Source organism: Hippocampus zosterae, chromosome 15 (assembly GCF_025434085.1).
Source record: "Hippocampus zosterae strain Florida chromosome 15, ASM2543408v3, whole genome shotgun sequence".
Lineage (NCBI taxonomy): Eukaryota > Metazoa > Chordata > Actinopteri > Syngnathiformes > Syngnathidae > Hippocampus > Hippocampus zosterae.
In genome coordinates, this window is record NC_067465.1 from 5291566 (window position 1) to 5314122 (window position 22557).

At 44.5% G+C, this 22557-nt stretch overlaps 3 protein-coding genes across 5 annotated transcripts; all 3 read left to right on the forward strand.

Moving 5' to 3' along the window:
- The first annotated feature begins 4189 nt into the window (after positions 1 to 4189).
- On the forward strand, positions 4190 to 16025 carry xirp1 (xin actin binding repeat containing 1). 3 transcript variants are annotated; one of them, XM_052088715.1, is made up of 9 exons: positions 4190 to 4295; positions 4809 to 4965; positions 5319 to 5373; positions 5585 to 5860; positions 6101 to 6179; positions 9353 to 9510; positions 9787 to 9831; positions 11029 to 15453; positions 15884 to 16025. In XM_052088715.1, exons 2-9 carry the CDS (start codon positions 4841 to 4843, stop codon positions 15884 to 15886), a joined length of 5166 nt encoding a protein of 1721 aa, XP_051944675.1. In that variant the 5' UTR covers positions 4190 to 4295; positions 4809 to 4840; the 3' UTR covers positions 15887 to 16025. The 3 variants fall into 3 exon arrangements, with proteins under 3 accessions (XP_051944675.1, XP_051944676.1, XP_051944677.1); XM_052088716.1 differs by having other exon boundaries at positions 9790 to 9831; XM_052088717.1 differs by lacking the exons at positions 4190 to 4295; positions 4809 to 4965; positions 5319 to 5373; ... (2 more) ...; positions 9353 to 9510; positions 9787 to 9831 and adding an exon at positions 10596 to 10885.
- On the forward strand, positions 15906 to 17798 carry LOC127616905 (xin actin-binding repeat-containing protein 1-like). Its single transcript, XM_052088723.1, has one exon. The coding sequence runs from the start codon at positions 16048 to 16050 to the stop codon at positions 17737 to 17739; it is 1692 nt and encodes a 563-aa protein (XP_051944683.1). The 5' UTR covers positions 15906 to 16047; the 3' UTR covers positions 17740 to 17798.
- A 791-nt stretch (positions 17799 to 18589) lies between these two features.
- Positions 18590 to 22237, forward strand: LOC127616900 (uncharacterized). Its single transcript, XM_052088718.1, has 2 exons — positions 18590 to 18991; positions 19069 to 22237. The coding sequence occupies exons 1-2, from the start codon at positions 18882 to 18884 to the stop codon at positions 21602 to 21604; spliced, it is 2646 nt and encodes an 881-aa protein (XP_051944678.1). The 5' UTR covers positions 18590 to 18881; the 3' UTR covers positions 21605 to 22237.
- The last annotated feature ends 320 nt before the right edge of the window (positions 22238 to 22557 follow it).

Here is a 22557-nt window from a genome sequence, read left to right on the forward strand (position 1 = left end):
TTCGATTCCAGTCACATTCTGCCAGAGTAGTGACGTAACGGGAGAAAATAAACTTTAAAACTCCAGCTGGTGGTTATGGATCACTTTAAAAAATAATTTCTTGCAGCTATTGGTACCTAAAAGCGAATTTATACATATAATAATAATAATTATTACATAATGCCCATTATTATTATTATTATTAATTATTATTATTATTATTACTAGTAGTAGTAGTAGTAGTAGTAGTAGTAGTAGTAGTATTAGTATTAGTATTAGTATTAGTATTATTAGTATTAGTATTAGTATTAGTATTAGTATTAGTATTAGTATTAATGCCTATTATTATTGTTAAAAAGGTGTTCAGACTGCTATATCAGCTACAACTAGGCTGTATACTGTATGTGTATATTATATTATAAAATACCTCTATACTACTACATACATGTTAGGACAGACTTGCTAACCACTAAATCACCATGCTTCTGTAGTATAATTCATGCATACATTCCCCTTCTACATTTGTGTGTTGGAGGTAAATTTGCAAATGAACAACTTGCAGCCTGTATTGCATGTACTATGTGTAATTTGTAAGTTTTCTTAAATGTGGAAAAGCTCTTTGGTGCTTCTCTCCAGCGATAAAGTAACACCTCCACCAGCAGACTTCATTTGTTTTAAAAGACACAACACATTTTAGATTATGCTAATAATCTTTTGTGGTTCTGAGCTATCTATTTCTTATCAACCAGATACGAGAGTCATTTTTAGTCCAATCCGTTAAATGTCTGCATGCTTTGTCTGAATTCCAGTGTTTTTTCGTATATGACTGATTAGACGGTCAAATCTAGGAGGGATTAACATTCCAGTGCCTGCTTTAAAGATAATCACAGGCTGCTCGCTGTCCCTGGCTGGGAGGAAAATGAAGCTCATTGCTCAGAGTGCGTGGCAGATTAACAGATGGAAAGACAGATGAACAGAAAGACAAAATACCCTTGAGCTTGAGCTTTGACTCCATGTTGACACGGTACTTGATTTGTTGATTCAAACTCAAAAACAGCGCTGACACCTGCTGGGTCAAGTGCTCTGGCTGAGAGAAGGATGTGCTGACCCAATTTGGCTGGAGGGGGGACGCTTTCACTCAAAGAGCAACTAAGTCACACATATTTGTCTTTGCAGAAGTACAGTAAGTGTTCGACTCACCCATTCATTTACCCCCCCCCCCAAAAAAAAAGTTCTGCGATATGAACAGAAAAATGTACCTATTTGCTGCTTTTTGTGCTGTGGCGCCATATTGAGATATATGTTGAAATGAGTTGAGGTGCATCATTAAAGCAAAAGTAGTGCTTTGTTGCCATTTTGTGGCATCTTGTTGCCAATGAACCGTAGATGCTGAAGTGAGTTGAGGTGCTTCTTTAGACAAAAGTAGACCTAGATTCCCAATTGGATTTCTATTCATTTTGTTCCAGATTGACTGCCGTTCAAGGGTCAAATGAACACAAAGGCAACGTTGCAGCAAGTTTCCCTCCTGGAAAATCCGTCTGTTTTCCTCAATTTTGTCATCAAGATACAGTCTGCATCTGGCGAGCTTGGCTGAGTTTAGCCCCAAACCTGCTCGTCTTGTATCGATGTGCTGTCAGTTTCTCGCGTTATGTAACTTATAGTTGCCCTACATTGTGGTGGCCACTCAGGTTGCTCTTGTGGCCTCATTTCGGGCTCAGTCAGAACAACGCCACGGATGGCCCACATACCGTACGTTGACATTCTGATGAAGTCTGACAAAGATTTGACAATGTGAAATCCTCCCATAGTTCTTCATGGGTTTCTAATCGCAGGGATATATTTTAGCACCTCGAAATGTTACTTTTGGCTTCCCAAACAAAATGTTTTCAAATCATGTTAAATTGTGTGTGGTTTGGTTTCCTCCGAACAGGAAACCAAAAAAAAAAAACATCCAGGGTGAACTTGACGAATTGTATTAAAACAGAGAAAACTAAATTCCAAAACAAACATAGTCCAAAGTAGCAAACAAAAATCACAACTGAAGATAAAACGGAACCGTGACCAAAACATGACCGAAACAAACCTGACAGCAGCAAACAAACATGACAGTAGCCAAGAGCAAACAATGACCCGACAATGAGTGGTCGGGCTGGGAGCACTAATTACCTAATGACCAACAGGTGTGCAGCTACAGGGGAAGCCCTACAGTGCCACCTATTGGTCCCAAACCGAATCATGACACGCACACACACACACACACACACACACACACACAAAACGTTCTGGCCAATGACATGGCAAAAAAAAGTGGACAACACACTAACAATAAGTAGGGGCCCGCAAAATATCATCCTGTGTCCACAAATGGCCCTCAGGCGAGTTTGAGACCCTGTGAATTCTATCGAATTTCAGAAGTGTAATTAATTCCTGATGACGTTTCTTATATACCGTATGTAGCGTTGTCTCAAAATTGTGAATCATTCACATTGTTTACTTTGTTTACTTACAGGAAGTATCACTGGGACTTGTGTAAAAGGAGAACATTGACTATTTGTTTCCTTCGAAGGCATCATCCATCACTCCGATTGAAAGCCAGTCAAGCTGCAGCCGAGGGAGGAAAGTAGGTCAGTTACACAGTTTACCAGACAAGGGGTCTTATCTGTTGCTGCGTGTGTTACAGAAAAGCAGCTGCGGCTGCATTCGACATCCCCCGTTTCACATTGTCAGGTAGACAAACAGTGAGCAACTGTGGTGACCTTTCTGACAAATGCAAAAAAAAAAAGTTTCCCGTGTCACGCGTTGTGGACTCAGCAGGAGTGTTCGCCGAAGGAATGTGTCACTGATCAAAGATGTACTGCGCTCTTCGCTGGTTCCATACGAGTCCATAATTACAGACAAATGTGTTTGTGTGTGTCATTTGAGCACTGAGAGCTTGTGTGTTCTTAGAATGCCAGCCCAGTTTTGTGCTGTTGGTGTCTGCTGTCACGTGTGGTTCCATGTGAGTACTGGTCGGAGCGGGCGGCAGGAAGGAGGACTTAACCTGCTCTGCTCTCAGCTGTTCGCATCAGCTCTGACTGGTCTGTGGCGCTGAGTGGGTGTGATTGCGCCCCCATGCACCAGGCCCAACCCATCCACACACTCTCTCAAATGCTTCCTTTGCAAAACACATGCATCACTGACTGGAACGATCATGCGTTATTCAGTAGGAAATACTGCACAAGGGAGAGCTGAGTACTGCATTGTGCCGTTTTCCAGCAACGTGATCAAAACTTACAACTTGTGGGGGACTCATCAATTATTGCACTTGTGTTGCTGACATACTGACCCCGAGTAATGGATACAGTATTATCATTATTATTTTTATGCCACTATTACTATTACCACAACAACAACTACTACTACTACTATCACGTCTGATCCCATGACGTTTTAATGAGCGTTCTAAAAGAAGAACAGATGATTAAATAATAAAAACGCTTTCACCACGTTGAACGTGAAAGAAGGGCGTTACTCTGGCGCCACCCGTTGGCCACAAAAGGATAACGTTTAAACGTTGTCCTGCACCGGATCCGTCACGGCCGCTCGTCTCCACTAGAGGTCAGTAGAGTCCCTGCTCGTGTCGAGTAATTCGAGGAGGTCACGAGGCCTTCGGGGAGGGAAACCTTCGTTCTCTTGTTACATTAGAATTCATTTACCAATTATATAATGCAATAAATAACTATTTAAAAGTACATGTGAAATTATCTCATGTTTCCTGTTTATAATAGCTGAATGAATCTTTTGTTATTATTATTATTCTATTGAGGCAGACCGGAAATGGGACTGCAAAGCGGCTAATCGGAACTCCCGTTGGAGTCATTAAACAAGTATGGCAAGTATGTTTAGCGCAGAAAAAAAAATGCTGTCACTTGGTGTTTTGTCATGAGATACAGAACCAGAGCGCCTGTGCCAGGAATTTCAACCCCCACCGAGTTTGACTGGGGCAGCTGTCGTCGTAGGGCACGCAAGTCTCTGATTTCACAGCTTTTCATGATCATGTACACAAATCCAATCCAGTTATAGAAAGACACTTATTTGTAAATCAACCATCTGGTAGCTCATTGTCACATCCTTTGTTATATGGGGCAATCAAAAGGCTTTATTGTATTGTATCGGTGATTTTTATGATGGCCAATATCACCCCTGTATGACTGCAATCACAAGGTTTTAAGAGGACTTTGGACAAACGAAGGAGTCTCTGTCTTCTGAAAGGTGCTCCTGACGCATACTTCTCCTGGACGGGCACCGATGCACATGTCACTTCACCTTCTCTGGAGGTATGCGATTCATGATTTTCTTTACATTGTGTCGCATTACATTAGCTTTATGCTGTGATGGACTTTGAGTTGGGGTGTCTGGGAATGCTCTCCTTTGATGATAAAGAACACACATTTGCCAATTTCCAACAAAAAACAGATTCTTATTCAGAACAATGATCTTTCATTTAGAATAATTTGCTTCTGCAACAACTACTTTTGGAATGTTTCTTTTTCATGTGATCTAATGCTACACGTTTACATTCAAATGGCTTCGGTGGGTTTGTGGAACGCCATAAACATTAACCGAGTCACATGATTGTCTGTGTGACTACCTGCTATATAATAACCAAGCCCGGCTACTTGCTTAGATTCTAGCACAATTCTCGGCACAAGCACATATAAGTTGTAAATGTAATATTTGTGCCTCAGCAAAAAAAATTAAAACAAAACTGGTATGAGCTACTGGGCGCCGCTGTTTTTAAAGATGTTCATTTATTTGCATTTAAAATTTCACACTTCATTTCTTCACAGACAAACATTGCCTTAATTCTACCTGCTTCCGGATGGAGACGATTGTTCTGAGAAGGACGCAATCCTTGAAGAGCCTCTCGTGGGTTCAGGACAGCTCACGGGGCATGCCAGCTCCCACCCGCTGCGACAGAAAGTCTGTATTGCAGCTGGTTCATCAGTAAGTCCCGCAATGTGCACCTTGAACTCATTGGCAGCCAATCGCAGGCAGTGCCACTCTCCAAACTTGAAATAGTGACAATTCGTTTATAAATGAAATGTATTATTATTATTATTATAAATCACAGGACAAATCCTCAACTCCTTCAGAGGATCATATGAGCATTTTGGTGCTCAGTATATCTTGGTTATTCTGAAGGACACGCTCGATAACAGTCTTTATGATGTGAAGCTTTGAGGGCAACTGATGCAGCTCTTGTTTTTGGATTCAACGTTGTGTTTCAAAGGGATCCACAATTTCTAATAGTAACATCATTACAAATGTGAGAATCTCAGTTTTTTTTCTTTCCTCAGTTACCAAAGCTGTGGTGAACAAAGGAGTCAAGAATATATAACACATAAATTCCAGGTAAAACACATGGAATAATAATACCCGTCCACACAATGTATTACAGTATTCCCCTACATAGCCACAATCCCCCTAAATAAATTTCTAGGTCGGTGACGATTTCTCGCAGATTAGCGCTATTTTTGGCAGGGCTCTGACGTGAATAGTGGGGGAATACTGTATTTTATTAATACAATTTGAAAATAAAAAACACCTCAAATACATTTTTCAGGCATCGGACCGATTTTCAGGAGGATGGAGAGGCCCAGAGAACAGAGAAAATGTGGCCCTCGCCGGATCTTTACAAAGCGCAGGATTGTCAAGAAGTCGCTCCATGGACTTCATCCCTCAGAGGGGGAACTCGGGTACCAGAGCTCTGTGTGAGCTCTTCGAGTCCAAGGCCAAGCTGCAGCAGAAGTCCGGCAGCTCATCGTCGTCTGCAAGAAATGGCAAGACAGGAGGAGACCGCCCCCTGCAGGATCGGAGTAGTAACAACACCAGTGCTCAGGTGCGCTAATTCTGTGCGTTTGTAAGAGACTCGGGTGCAACTGAAGGCCTCGTACTGGCAGCAGTAAACTTCAACACAGTCCGAATTAATGTATTGCTCATGTTTCTCACCTCACACCTATTTTTCTGTAGGCTTAGTGTTGAAGCACAGTTATCGCAGCGCTCGCCGTATAAATCTGTATAATACTCAAGAAAGTGGATGAATGGGGCCATTTCTTGTTTGCTCATGTTACTATTCTAGAGGCTGACCCCATTGGAGGGAGGAAGGACCACAAATGGCCTCCCAAAGTCTGACAACAAAGTTTCCAGATACTCATACGGTGAGGCGTGGTGCTTATTTTCATGTTCATAGGCACATGTGTAAAGGCCCACAGGCCACCGCGTAAGTTCTATATTCGAGTACCGTGTAGTGACCCAGAAGCCCTCCTGCCCCTCAAGGTCTCAAAAAAGTGCACGTCACCCTTGGCTCAGCAGTGTTCGGTTGCCCTTGGCATGAATCAACTAAAAAAAGATGAGGATGTCGTGGTGTACATACATAACTATGCGCGTGGCACAGCCGCTTAATATAGGAGTGAGACCCATGCTGATGGATTATGACGCAGCCTTTGGCCCTGTGACCGCACCATCTCTGGGCACTCTTGGTGTTTTGACACTGGGTTGCGTCAACTTTGACCTGGTGTAAGACGAGGAGATACAAATGAATTGTCTGTGGATGACAACAAAAGCTCTGGTAAAGTGATACAACATTTAATAGTTATTTTTAATCCACTTTATCACAAAATATTTGTCCTTCTTTGTTTCATTGTCCTCAAACCACCCAATGACACATATCGAGGTGGTGGGGGGATTTTATAGGGAAGGACAACATATTGGTGGGAATGGGAGATGGAGGGGTGCCCCAGTACTCTGGTGACGAACAGAGGTGACTGACTCAGTCGAGTAGCAACCGCCAGCCACCCACCCAAAATAGACGCTCTTAGGTTGGGGTGGGGGCGGCGGCCCTGATAAAAATCATCCGTCGCCGGCCGAGGCCAGTGGAGTGCAGAGAGTCAGTGTGGGGTGAAACGCAGAGAGAGGCGCATATCGCTGAGGCATCGGGAGCGAGCGCTCGCGACACAGCACAAATACGGCCATTGGATAAAACTTTCGTGAGTATTTTATTATTCTTGTGAGTAAGCCTCCTTTTATATTCAAATTAGTTGGTGATTTCCAACAGGAAAAATAATTCAGCAGTATTAATTAATAGCAATGAATATGTGACAAGTTATGTCAGCATGTGAAGCGTAACATTGAATTGGATTCATCATTAAACAAATGTATATTTTCTTTAAATGTTCCATCACTAGACACTTCATTACATAGTCATGCGGACACGAAAACAACAGATGAAACGACAGGCTCTGATTTGAAAACATAACACAACTCGGTTTTGACTGCCACCCTCAAAAAAGTTGGAATTGAACAATGAGTCTAGAATGGTTATGCTATCTACTGTAGCATACAGAGGGCCAAATTATTGGAAACACGCCTCAGTATGATACAGTGCTGCGTATGTACACTTTAGCGCATCAATAAATTGCTAATCAAATTCACGACCAGTGAAAAACGAGCATTATATTTTCAAATCTAATACTTTATGAAAACAGCTCTGGTATTGAATGTCAGACTATGCTAGTGGAGCTCATGTTTTGAGCAACCACTCTTAGGCGTGTCGCTTTTTAAAGTCGCTTTTCAAAGTGTGATATAATAATGTACCAAGAAGAAGAAGAAGAAGAATCATGCGACATGACGTTAAAGAACCAGATAGCGTTAGCTTAGCAACAGGCTATCAAAACAATCTGTTCTTATTGCTTTGCTAACGTTATGAACTGTGTGTCAAAAAAAATGCTAAATTAGCTAATGTTAACCATGTACTGACCATTTACAGCTCATTTTTATTTTTTATTTTTTCCAAAGACAACACATTCGCCTTAATTAGCAAAAATGCTCCCTGGTTGACATCGTCCATGTCTCAGCTTTTGCTGTGCTCCCCCCCCCCCCCACTTAATAAGACTCGTAGACCAAAACCAAAATCTCAACCAAGACTTTATCGTCTCTACTTACATCAGCGTCCGCAGAGGTTGAAAAAAGTAATGGGCCCATTTTGATCAAGGAGTTGAAAGGACAGATCGGTTTCCAGGTGTGGGACGTAAAAGTGAAAAGTCACGAGTCGAATAAATAGCATTAATTTCGCACCACTGCGAGTTTAACACACTATGGCAGTGTTATTTAGGTGTTATATGGGTGGCCTCTTGAGCAAAGCGGTGTTCATTACAGTCTGCGAATGTGGAAACAATCACCAACAGCTGATGGTCGAGAAGGCAGCGCCCAAGAGAGAATTCCAACCACATTTTCACCATCATTCGGACAGCTGATATTGGGCCACAACACCCTGACATTACTAAACTGCTAATAGCTTCTCCCAATTCCTTGGGAAGAAATGGCTTCAACTTCAACCCTGGCAAATCATTCAGATGAACAACATACATTGGAAAAAAAACTTTGCTGTCCAGAACTTTGAAATTAGTGACGACTACACTTTGCAAATGAGTGTTTCGCCAGTCTGTAGCAGAGGTGTGAGTAATTATACAAGGGACCAAGTTGACCTCTCGGTGCCTCATTCTGTCTGCTCACCCAGCGATGAAAATGTTTTAAATCCGGACTAGTGAGAGGCGTCAGCTTGCTGCTCAGGCCTTTTGTCCTGCTCGGGCTTACTGCGTGAAAAGAGGAGGCATGTCCAAATGTGTCCATGATTTACAGCTGGAAAGAATGTCATTCATAGCATGAGCTGTTGACGCCCAATATATGTATAGATAGAGATATAGTTATATCTATCTGTGTATCTTTAAATATCCCATCTCCACAAGTGCTGCAGTGAAATTCTCCCTCTGGTTAAAAGTAGGATCCGTTTGGTGCTTTTCCTGGGGTCGGTTGGTGGCATTCTTTCAGGCCAGGTGTTGATCATTGAATGGCATGGAGCTCACATGAACAATGTGCAAACAATCTCTGGCACTACAGCTGAGATAGCAGTTGCTGTTGTTTTTGTTTTTTTTTAATTCTCGTCTTGGGCATGAGTCAATTGTTGCTGTTGACTCCAGGCATGCACGTCTGAGTCTTTTCTGTCATGTCAGTTGATACGAGCACAATGATCTTCGGATGTCTGTGTCACAACGAGTCTGTCAGATTTTGTAAGTTGCTTCAAACCTCAGCTGAACTCTCAGGGAGCGCGACCTTAATGTTTTCCACTAATTGTGCGGAATCATGGTAAACTGATGGACGTGATTCCACTTGTCACTATAAATACATGCACGGTGAACAGTACCATAAATGGGCACACGGTGTTTCTGCCACCAAACACATTATACGATCTTTTTTTGTTTTGAGAATGGGGTAAACTGTATGACTCATTATTCACGACCGTTTTCCCTCATTTGTCCCTTTTTTAATTTCGCAGATGACAAATATCGTACATTTACACCAGTGATCAAGAGGGCTATCCTAACAACACAAGGCAGCGATAGCATACCAACTCGCTCCTCTGTTCGAGACAAGTCAGCTCTCTATCTGTCAAGAGCAGCACCCACTGACTCCATTGGAGGTTCCACACAATCGGTGAGTTCCTAAAATACCTCGCATTCCTCCCCGCACGGCAGACCCGCTGGTTTCAATAGGAACTGAACGCTATTTTCTTTCAAATGGAACTGTTGGACATTGTCAATACATCTGCTGTATCATCTACAGCATTAATCACTGCCATTGACGACAGAAGTCGAAGGTCCTTTATTTTAACTAGGCTGGCACTGAATGAGTGAAAAATGTAAAAACAAAAAAACGTTTTGTTCATAATGTGATTTGACATCGCACCTAAGATACATTTCTGTTTCTCAGCAGGAATTGACTGGTGTATCAGGAGCAAGGACGAAAAGCAGCAAGGTACATCTTGAGTGTCTTTTTGTGTGTTTCTGAACGAGTGGATTACAACTGACCCTGCGCTTGCTTGACTAAAGAGACGCTTACCTCCAAATTTCCTTCGTTGTCATTAAATAAAATACACGAATGATGTTGATGAGTATTATCAAAACAAATGAATAAAAATAAAAAAAAAACATTTACTTATTGTGAGTGTCACAGTCATAGACTAGTAACTTGTGACATTTATATGACTACATTTTAGATGTTTGCATGATAAATGCCGACATTTCTGACGGGGGAAAAAAATGCTTCATGGTCCTTGGTATGCAAAGTTATTGAATTTGATGTCAAATGGATATGTTACATGATGCCCTGAACAATGTAAAGTGAGATGATACGACTACAGGTCGTCCACAGTAATACACAGACACTCTTCTCAGACCTTTAAAGGTGAACTAAATGTTCAATTCATTTTTGCACAACTTATCTCTTCACTAACAAGGAGTCGAACAGCAAAATTCACAAGACGTTTGACACGTGAATCAATCAAATCAATCCATTTAACATTTGGTATTTAAACACGCTGTTCACATTTCACCCAAATGAGACCAAGAAAATAATGAACCATTGATTTACATTAGGTTTGCCTCGGAGATAAAGAGAGACTGGAAGCGTCACAAAAAGGCATAGATGTGGAAATCTGTGGGGTGGGAGTTGACTATTGCGACCCCCCCCACCCCCTCACACACACACCCCTCCTTGTTAGAGAACCGAAAGTTGTGGGAAAAAAAAGTACTAAACCAGCAAACAGTTGCACATATGCATGCAAAAGTTCTGAGAAGATCCAATGGAGCACACACGTAAGGGTTACAGTGCATTCTAAGTTCATCCTAAAAATTCCCTCAAAAGATCAGCGTTTCAAACACTTTTTATGTCGTGTATGCGGAAGAGAACAAAGACGGGTTGTTTTGGAAGAAGACCTTTGCTCCGCTAACAGCTGTGTGTAGTGTTTTCCTTAACCTTGGTGTGACGAGGATGCTTTGCCGTGACAAACATCAAGTGATCATACAGGAAGGTAATGTATGACTTGACTTACGTACTAATTGCATGCAATTTTAAACATACGCGTCACGTCTAATATCGGTTCTTCTGAATGAGTACTGACATGATTGCATGTTCTGTTTTTGTGTTTTTGTTTTTTTTAATTTCCATTTTAAGATGGCTGAGGCAGCCCGGAAAGTCACAGTTTCGGAATCATCTCATGATGAAGACGAACTTCCCCTCCCACCACCACCTCCTCCTCCTCCTGTACCGGCAAGGCCCCATGACTATGAAGGGTCCTCACCACTAATGAGCCTGCCCGTCCCTCCACCTAAAGAAACCTTTTCCACTTACTATCAACAAAGGCAGAAGAGTGAACTGAAGAGGCTCTTTAAACACATCCACCCAGATATCAGACATCTTGGCGATGCTGTTGATGATGACATCATGAAGGCCGTGCGGTCAGACGACACCGAGGCAACAGCGGCGTATCCGGCTGAAGTGCAGTCAATGAGGTGGATCTTTGAAAACTGGAATCTGGATAGCATTGGGGATCCTCATGCAACCAGGAAAATGCTGGATGAAGAAAACCTCACCGGAGGAAATGTCAGAGGCACCTCCTCCATGTTTGAGCACTGCGATAACAGACCTCTGGTTTCAGAGGCATTTACTCAAAGGCAGACTTCAGTAAGAGGGGATGTGAGAACGTCTACCTGGCTCTTTGAGACACAGCCCTTAGATTCCCTGAACAAAAAAGATGGAGACCTGGTTGAAGCCGTGTTGAAAGAGCCCATCCAGCCAGGAGATGTAAGTGGGGCACGTTTGCTTTTTGAGACCAAACCGCTAAGTGACTTTGGGCGCTGTAACTCCATAGAGGACAATGACTTCTTGAAACTGATGTCCGAGCTACAGGAGCAAAAAGGCGATGTCCAAAAGACTGTGAAACTCTTTCAGGCAGAACCTAGCTGTGCCATTCGAGACAAAAGTGGCAATATCCATACAATCAAATCCATCTGCCGGGAGGAGATCAAGAATGGAAATACGAGCAGTGCCCGTTGGTTGTTCGAAACCCAGCCTTTGGACCTGATTAACAAAGAAAGCGATGGCGTGAAAATAATTCGGGGCATATCTCTGGAGGAGGGACACCGAGGAGGAGTGGACAGAAAGAGGTGGATGTTTGAAACTCAGTCATTTGATGATATAAAAGAGGTCGCGGGAGCGGACGAGTTCAAGGGCACGCTGGCTGACTGCACGAGAGAGGCTGATGTGACCAACAAGGCAAAGCTCTTTGAGACACAACCGCTGTCAACGCTGAGAGGAAATACAGAGGAAAAGACGCTGGAAAAGGACACAATTATCGGAGGGGATGTCAAGACATCTCTTTGGCTGTTTGAAACTCAACCCATGGAGACTCTGAACGATAGCTATGAAGTTGGGCGTTTGAAGAAAATTACCCTTTCAGCTGATGAACAAGGTGCGATTAAAGACAAAAAGATCATATTTGAGAGTCGTGGCACAGAAAAGAGCTTCTCGGCAAAACAACAAGCCAGTGAAAGGGGTGATGTTATGGGGTTCAAGCGACTTTTTGAAACGATTCCGTTAAGTAAAATTTCTCAGTGCAGTGAGGAGAACAACGCATCAGAAAATCACAGGGCTGAGAATTCTCCTCTGTATGCTATAAAAGACAGTTCTGGAAATTTCCACAAGATAACAACCGTCAGCCGTGAGGAATTCATCAAGGGAAAGGTCCAAAACTACAAGTGGATGTTTGAGACCAAGCCTCTACATGAACTGACGGAAGGAAAGGAAAACGTTGAGGTAATCAAAGGCATTACAAGGGAAGAAGATACCGCGGGTGACGTCAAGTTGGCAAAGTGGCTTTTTGAAACCCAGACGATCGATGGAATTCATTCCAAGTTCAACCGGATGGAGCCAAGCGATTCCGTTGGAGCCACGCCTTGCAAAGGGGATGTCAAGGCATGCAAATGGCTCTTTGAGACCCAACCAATGGACGTTTTGTATGACAAATCAGAGAAAGTGAATGACAAAGAGATCATTGACAATGCTAGCGTTAAATCAATTACGTGGCTTTTTGAATCACAGCCATTAGACAGCATAAAAGATGGCGAGGAGTACAATTTGAACCTCTGCGGCACCATACGGGATTCTGGAAAACTTAAGACGGGTGGTCAAACAATCAAACACCTCTTTGAAACAGAGACCCTGGACAGAACAAGAACTGACCAGACGGAACAAGATGTAAGATGCGTCAGCCAAGTTAACTTTCAGTCAGGAGACGTCTCACGAGTGAAAGAGCTTTTTGAATCCCAGTCCCTTGATGAAATCGGATCAGAAATGGCGACGGTATGCAGTGAACACGATGACGACGATCACATCCGGAAAGGATCGGTCCACAAATTCACTTGGCTGTTTGAGAACTGTCCCATGAACACAATCAACAAGGACGACGATGGCGCAAAGATTCAGGAGTTTAGTGAAGCTGTAAGCGGGGATGTGAAGAGCAAAAAGTTTATATTTGAAACCTCATCGCTGGACAAAATCCACGAGCAATCTTTTGAGCAGAAGTCGGTCGGTTCGGAACAACCGGAGAGTGATGTTGATGTGAAGTCCAGCACGATGATGTTTGAGTCCCTGCCACTATACGCCATTCGGGACAAAGAGGGACAGTTTCATGAAGTGACAACTGTGAAAAAGGATGAGGTCTTAAGTGGGGATGTGAGAGGCGCCAGGTGGATGTTTGAGACGAAGCCCCTCGAGGCCATCAAGGCAGAAAATGACGTTTATGTGATCCGAGCTGTCACTCAAGAGGATGTAGAGAAAGGAGATGTCAAATCAGCCAGATGGAAGTTCGAGACACAACCACTGGACTCCTTTGCCAGCAGAGAAGAACCTTCTGTTAAGGTTGCTGAAGACTTTGGGAGCTGTAATGTGCAGGTCAATAAAAAGATATTTGAATCTGAGGAATCAAACAACAAGTTTGTAAGAATGGTTAGCGTCACCGACGTTCAGCGCGGAGATGTTCGGACCTCCACCTGGCTCTTTGAAAATCAAACCATTGACAGTCTCAGAGGAGAGCCTCAAGAGCAAGGTCCGGTCAAAACAGTTCACAGAGAAGACAGCCAGAAAGGAGACGTGAAACGATGCACTTGGCTGTTTGAATCACAGCCGTTGGATAAAATCAAGGAGCCTGAAGAGACGACTTTCCAAGGCTCTGAGGAAATCATCCCGAAAGCTGACGTCAAGTGCACAACCTGGCTTTTTGAGACAACTCCACTGGACAAAATCACCTCCAGCAGTGTCACTGACACCATGTCCTTCTTAAGTGAATCGAATGTGGTGGTCTCAAGTGGCATAATAATTGAAGCAAAAGAAGGGCAAAATGTTACCATGGCAAAATTCACTCTGGGAAGCACTCGTGAAGTCCAAATTCAGAAAGAAGAAGTCGTTGAGGGCAATCTGCGAAACATCATTTTACAGCTCTTACTTAAACCAAGCAACACACAAGTTACACTTCTTAGAGAAGTGGAAAAGGGAAAAGTGAATAGCACTGTGGTCCATCTTCCAGTCTGTCAGTCATCTACGGATACAGCCATTGATCGGGATCAAATATTACAAAACACAGTTCGGATGATTGATGAATTACTTACACAAGGTAAGAACTTCAAGAAAGGAATCCTAATGCAAGAGGCCGCCGACGGACAACCGGATATGTCCGTCTATTCGCTCATCAGCGATGGTGAATGCGATACTGAAAGTCATGTCATTGAAAAGGGGGATGTGAAGTCTGCCATTGGAAATCTGTTAGCAACAGCCAGCAGTCCGAGGGCTGCAGCGACGTGTCGAATCGATGAAAATGAGAAGGGGAATGTCAACTTGTACAAAAGTTGCATTGAGAAAGGGAATCTGCAGTACCTGAAAAGCCTTCATTCCGAGGCGTCAGAAGACGACGGTTATCATGGAACTGTTGACCAGGAGCAAACTGAAATTATACAGGGGGATGTGAGGGAGGCAAAAAGAAGTCTCTGCCGGCATAAGGAAACAGTGGAACGGACTATTTCGGATGTTCTGCCAGGGGACGTGAAGAACACCAAAAAAGTCTTTTCAACAGAGTGCTCATTCACCGCTGAAAACTGCGTCCCGCGCGATGAAATCATTCCCGGGGATGTTTTGACGGCAAAGCAGCAACTTGCAGCAAAGCAATCCGTGGCGGTTGAGAAAAAGGAAATCGTGGCTGGAGACATTAAGGCGTCAATACAGTCATTGGAACGCGCAAAGCAACAGAGTATGAATGTGGAACGGGAGAACATTACACCCGGAACTATTTATGATATGGACATGTCATCTAAGGGCCTTGAACCAGAAGGAAGTCAAGTACAAAAGGAGACCATCGTATCCGGAGATGTGAAGGCAGCTAAAAAGTCCCTGCAGCTGGCCAAGCAGCAAAGCATGCAAGTCGAACGGGAGGCGATTGCCCCCGGGAAAATATACAACCTGGATGTCTCTGCACAAGAAGGAAGCTCGAAGGCAGTTACGCAGTCAGCTTCGTCCTCCGGAAGCCACCGAATCAAGACTTGCCCACAGGTCAGTGATGGGGTCAAAGATTTGGAAAGCCATGTTTCCTTAGACGTTTGCCAACACGGAGACATATCCAATAGTGCGGGGCTAATCAATGGTAGTGCTTCAGAACCACATTTTGTAAGTTATGAGTGTAACGGTCTGATAACGGAAGACGAGCCAGAAGGAGATGTGAAGTCAGCAATTAGATGTCTGCAGAGTGCAGCAATGACGCAGAAGCTCCCAGATAAAGAAGCTGTCGTAAGAGGTAATGTCCACCTAGCGTTGCAATCGCTTGAGAGGTCTCATGTAAATGTCTCCAAGGGAGACTTTAAATCAGCAATGCTTTACAGGAATTCAGGGAAAGCTTGTTCGGAAAGGAGCAAAGCCGTTCACGAGCGGAGCGTTGTGGTGTCCATGCCGCCATCTGACACAACATTGTTTCCTTCAATTTCAGTAACGCGCGAAGGGCAACCGTCGATCACAGCACAGAACTCAACAAGCTACCTGGAACAAAATGGAGGCTTTAAATTGTCCACTTCTGAGCTTGTAACCGCTCCGTCACACCCGCGAAAGAAACCACAGAGCCCGAAGCCAGCTTTGCCACCAAAGCCACAATGGATGAAAGCGGCGGTCGTAGATGAACCAAAGTTGTCGCCTCTAAATAAAAGCAATCCGGTGCCTCATCAAAATGCTCAACGTTACGCACAGCTTCCCACCGACAAGTTGATTGAAGACACAAGCTCCACGCCTGCACCGAGGGACGAAAAATCAAACCGCCACCCGACAAAGTCAAATTCCACTGGATCGGAGACGGGGAGAAAAGTCATCCGGAAAATGAATGCGGCGAAGGAGATGCACGACGAGTACGCGAAAGATCATGAGAACAATTCCAAGCATGAACTGAACATAAGCTTGCAGGCTGCGTTCACTGATTTTGATCAAACGGGCGGTGGGACCCTGAACAAAAACGCCAAGAGCCCCCAAAATGTCGTGAATGTCAAAGGTGAGGTGAAGAAACCATCGAAACACACAGGCACCGCTCAACACTGCAGTTCAAACCTCTCGCCTCCGGATAAACAACACTTCAAGAGGGATGAGTCCGAGACAAACAGTCCAGCGAGCGCGTGCCAAACAGCAAAAAACACCAATGACAATGAGAACAAAGTCGTTTTACGACAGAAGAAAGGCGGCGAGACGGAGAGCCAGAGACGACAGAGGCTTTCCTTGCACATGGAAGAGATCATGAAAGGAAACGTGAAGGCCGCCATGGAAATCTTTGAAAGTATGAGGAAACGAGAGGAACTCAAGGGAATCTTGTCTCAGGTGCAGGAGATTGAAGGACAAAACAGGAACGCAGAGGTGAGCTCGTTTAAGACATTTTGCAACAACGTCCCCGGTCGGACGGTGCCATCCGGCGACGATTCAAAGCAAAGCAAAATGGAAACACGGGACGACGACCTCGAAAGTGTTTCTTCGGTGGAAACCGCATTTGAGGATTTGGAGAAGGCAAGCAAGGAAATCATAAACCTGAAGGAGCAAACTTTGGCCAAGCTCCTTGACATCGAGGAGGCCATTAAAAAGGCGCTGTACTCCGTTTCCAACCTGAAATCTGAGGCGGACATCGCAGGCTTGTCAGGACTCTTTGATGAATCCTTGAAGTCAGAGCAACACGTTCAACCCGCCAGCAATATCCGGAAAATCAGCATCGTGTCAAGCAAGGCCAAATCGGGTCAAGGAAACACACGCACAAAGAGTCACCCCGGTGACTCAAGTCTGCCCACGCAAGAAGCAACCAGGCAAGCAAACAACAAAGTTCCTAGCCAGTCATATTCCCAGTCGTCGCCGTCGTTTATATCCATTCATTCGGCTGCCCGAAAGCCCGTCGAACCACCATTGAAGGACACCATGACAACAATCAAACTAGCAGCGGAGAGGAATGGGCAAGAGGGCCTCACCCAAGGGTCCGTTCACAGCCCAGCAGAACGGAAGGTCAGCGTGCTGGAGGTGCAAACAGCTCCGGAGGAACCGGCGGGAATCTTTGGCACAAAGACCGTCAGTGAAACATACAAAGAGACGGACGGCTTTGGCAACGTGTTTGTATCTTCCGTCACGTCGACATTTGTCACCAAACAGTCCACCGACGAATCGGCCGCTGTGTTTGAGGTGGGAGGGGCCCCAAATGCATTTGAAGTCGTGACATCCCCGTTACCGCAAACGTCTCGTCGCCCTTCTGAGGACGAGGCGCCGAGTCATACCAATGAGAAAGGGAAAGTGTTTGTCACATTTAGCCAACCCAAGGAAAAACGGTGAACGGATGCATCTCGCCAAGGAATTGCATTTGTGTTTTCGGGTTTTGTTTAGCCCCCCCCCCCCCCCTCCCTAGAATGGCTTTTTATTGAAGAAACTTTTGTCTTAGAGCTTTTTATACTGTAACCATAAAATGTTGAATTCTTTTGAATGAAGCAAGCAGCTGAGACTGTACGGCTTTGTGTAACATGTTCAATAAATTGCAGTTTGGGGGATGGGGGTGGGTGGGGGGGGGACTATGCTCAGTGTCTTGTGTTTATCACAAAAGGGATGGACATTCAGAATTGACAAATGGGGATTAAAGTGACTTTTTTAAAAATAAAATATTACAACATGTATCTATGTATTTTAAGTTGACGTCATTTGTCAGAACGCGCCACGCGACGGTATATTGATTTTTTTTTTTTTAATTTATGCTGTGAGTATATGGAGCAGGCGAGTGGTTAGCGCGTTGACCTCACAAGTGCAGGTCGTGGGTTCAATCCCGGCTGCGGCATTCCTGTGTGGAGTTTGCATGTTCTCCCCAGGCCTACGTAGGTTTTCTCCGGGTACTCAGGTTTCCTCCCACATTCCCAAAACATGCATGGCAGGGTGACTGAAACTCAAAATTGTCACACGGTGTGAGTGTGAGTGCGGATGGTTGTTCGTCTCTGTGTGCCCTGCGATTCGCTGGCAACCGGTCCAGGGTGTTGTTCCCCGCCTACTGCCTGAAGACAGCTAGGATAGGCTCCAGTCCCCCATGCATTCGGTTGCCAAAGCATTCTGCGCATTCTCGATGGCACTTGGCCATCTCCTCTGACTCGCTCGACATATCGGCAAACAAAAAACGCAACACAGCTTCGACAAGTTCATCAAGAGATAGTGCTGCTTATCGGAAGCAAAAGTGGCGAGCGAATCCGTGCGGCCAACAAAATCCAATGCAACGCTACTGACACCGTACAAAGCCACCTGAGGCTAACTTGGGTTTATTTCAGACTTAAATGGGTGGACAACCACTCCACAGACAGCCATTTGTATAAAAACAACATTCATATACTGTGGCTTTAGGTCTCTGTGGGACTGAAAACAGAACATTTGGGTCCTAAAATGTTCCATTTGTTGCTACTTTGTTTCCATCGTTATAGTTCTTCTCACCTGTCAAGGAAATGTGTTCAGCCTGTTTGACGCCGGTGTATCCAGTGGAAAAAATGGTGGCCAATAAACTTATCCTGCACAACAGCTGTTTTTGCTGCAAACACTGTCAGAAGAAGCTCAGGTGAGACAAATTCAAGACCATATTTTAAATCGGTTAGCATTTCGAGTGATTTTTTCTTTTTTTTCCCCCAATTGCAGCATTCACAACTATTCCTCTCTTTATGGCGAGTTCTACTGCATGTCTCACTACCAACAGCTTTTTAAAAGAAAGGGAAATTATGATGAGGGATTCGGGCGCACGCAGCACAAAGACCGCTGGCTTCAAAAAGATAAACGCATGGATGAACCTGACGCCGCACCTGCAGCAAAAATGACAAAAAGCAACTCGGGCGCTTCCACGAGCGCCAGAGAGGAGTCGGCTGAAGTATTTGTCGCAAAGACGCGTGAAACTGAGATCACACGCGGCAGCCGTGCCGATGTCAGGGGCAAACTGAAAGTTAATTGGCCACCCGAGAAGACGAAGCGTCCTCTCGATATAAACGCAGCGGATTTGAAACAAAAAGATCACCTCGTGACGTGCGTGCATGACAACGTGTCGGAAATGAGGGAGAAATATCGGGCAAAGGACAGCACCTCGGAGGACAAAGCTCGCTTCGAGGAACTGAAATTAAGGAGTGGTGCCACAAACAGGAAACATTTTCAAAACAACAATTCCCCGACAAAAGTTGACGTGCCTTTTCATCTGCTAGGAAAAGGAAGCAGATTCTCAGACGCGAATAAGAAGCAGATAGCAACTGCGCCTACCAACGATACCAAATTGAGTCAAGCATCTAACAGAGTGGATGCTACTTCGGAAAAAAAAAGGAAATCTGTCTGGTTTGCACCAAATGTTGACATTTCTCCCGATGATAAGACTCGTCAGCTAGCCTCAGACGATACAGAGGAGCATGTCAGTGGGCTCCAAGTTAAAACCTGCAAGAGCGCAAATGATAATTTGGGCAAAAATGAAACCGAGCAATCGAGTGACCTTGAAAAAATACAGCATGAACATAAGCCCGCTGTCGAGGCCAATGTTGAGCAAAGTCCAGGCATGCTACATCGCGAGGGCAAAAAAGATGCACTTCTTGGTGACACAGGCGATGATGTCAAAGACAATTCGACTCGTGTGACACAAGAGTCATCTGATAAACTGGACGTAGAGTTGGAAAAAGCAAATCCTCTCACAAAACTAACTGAAACGCTCTCGGAAAGTGTCGGAAGTAAGGACGATAGTACCGCGAAACGGGTTCTTGCAAAAACAAATGCTCCTGTGAGTTCTGCGAAACAGACCGACAGGTCAAAGGTCAGACTAGGATCTTGGTCGAAAGGAAGAAGCGCTTTGTCAAAGTTCTTTGCTGCCCGGGACACTGAAAAAAATAGCAAGATCGAAGCAAAAAGTGTCCAGAAAGCAGATGAGAAGCCCGATGTTGAACTCCCGGGAAAAGTCTTCCAGTCATCCTCAGACCAGAATGAAGACACCACAAAAATGAGTACTGAGGATGAGAATACCCGTGCAGTCGATACCATCCGAGTCAAACCTCAGGACGGTGACTCAAACACGCTCGAGGGGACGATTCGCACAGAGCCAGATCTCCCAACGAGCCAAGCAATCGAGGACCGAACTGATCTGGTCCAAACAGACACCAGCGAGCAAGATTCAAATGCCACAGATGACAGGAGCAGAGAGACGAGATCCCCAGCGCTGGCCGAGCCTGAGACGGCGGACGGCATCGGTCTTTCATCCACGGACAGGCACGACTCTCTGGAGTCGACGGATGAACTGCCCGTTGAACCCAACGGAGTTCTCGCTGCCAGTTCTGCCGCTGCTGATCCGCCACTTCCTGGGAACAATCAAGATAAAGATGAGCTTGAAGATGCGACAAAACCAAAAGACAGAAACATTCAGCACGACTCTCTGGAGTCAACGGATGAACTGCCCGTTGAACCCAACAGAGTTCTCGCTGCCAGTTCTGCCACTGCTGATCCGCCACTTCCTGGGAACAATCAAGATAAAGATGAGCTAGATGATGCGACAAAACCAAAAGACAGAAATATTCAGCACAAGGCATTTTTGAACGGTATTCAAGAAGCTTCGCGAACCAGTCCGAATCCTCTTGATCAGTTCATTTCCCAGGAGTGTTTGGAGGAGAACCCCGGGGAGGTGATGCTTCCGGTCGCCAACAATGCATCCTCCGAGACGTTTAGCCTGCTTGACACTCAAACGGAATCAAACCACATTGAAGTACTTGAGCGGGTCGAGCAGCAAGCGGCCGCCATCGGTCGGGATGACAATCAAGGCCTCGCAACTTTGACCTCCAGCAGCCTGACGTGCACTCAAGAGTCGGATTTTGACTTGTTCAGCCCAAACAGCCGTTTGCTTAGCGACCAACAACCTGTTTGCGGCCCACCGGTCCTTGATGATATCTTTGCAGTGGGCGAAATGCCAGCGAGTGCTGAGCTTTTCGATGCCGGTCCGCCGAATGGGCTGTTAGAGTCGGCGACAAAACCCGCCGCTGTTCCGTCAGATCTTTTCTCTCTTGACGTCTTTGCGTCGGGGACACAGTTGCTACCAATGTGTCACGACCCAAGTGATTTATCTTCACCTTTGAAGTGCGTTACGGAAAAAAACAACGCCGAACAAACTGAAGAGAATGATGTGAACAACAGGAAGTGGATGGATGACTTGTTCGGATAAGAGCGGCGCTCAAACGGGATCACTCATGTCCATCTCTTTTTTTTTCAAGTTTTCTTTTATTTTTTTTAAACAAGGGGTTTCTCAAGAGAAACAAACCATTACGATTTACATCTTCAATTACGTTGTGAAATATAAACTGCACTTTGGAAGAAAATGATTCACAATTTGTTCCCTTTCCAGTCTTTTAGATACTGCTTATCATGATTTCGTTTGAACAAATGCAGTTGAGCTCAGTGCAGTTTGGGATTCTAGTTGCGTGCAAGGGACGACAAATTTAGAACATTTTGTGAAAATTACTTGTCTTGAATGTACCGTATCATTCCCGTTTGTAATAATCTAGCTACCATATGCTTAAGCGTCCCAACATTTCAATCAAACCTTTTTTTCGACCCTTGTGCAGGGTTTATGATGTCCTCGTGGTCAGGTCACTTCAATATGTGATTTCAACTTGAAGTCACTCTTTGTTAATTGTCGTACCACAATGGAAATAAACAAAGGGCGGATCATCTGAACAAAGATATGTTGCCATTGTTGGGGAAAATAATTTTGAGTATTATCATAAATTTAAAAAATGTGTGCCGGGCTCCAGGCTGCAATTACATGTGTGACTAATGAATAAATTTGCTTCTTCAATATTCGTGTTACTGTTGCTGACCAACTTCTGCTCCACACATATGCACATTTATCTGTAGTATCATAAAAATGAGTGAAAATATGAATATTTACTCGACAACTGAACATATGATTTATTTGCGCCCCTAAAATTTCAAGTTAGGACCCACATAAAATGAAGGTAGCCCACAGCCGTGACTTAATCTTTGGTTCGAAGACTGTACCATTGAAAAAACAGATTCTAATGTAACACTGTAGTCATCGTATACTGTTTTGATTTATTTGTTTCGTTTTTACTTGTGTTTTTCTCTCTGTTTCCATTTCTGTCTCTGTCTCTCCGC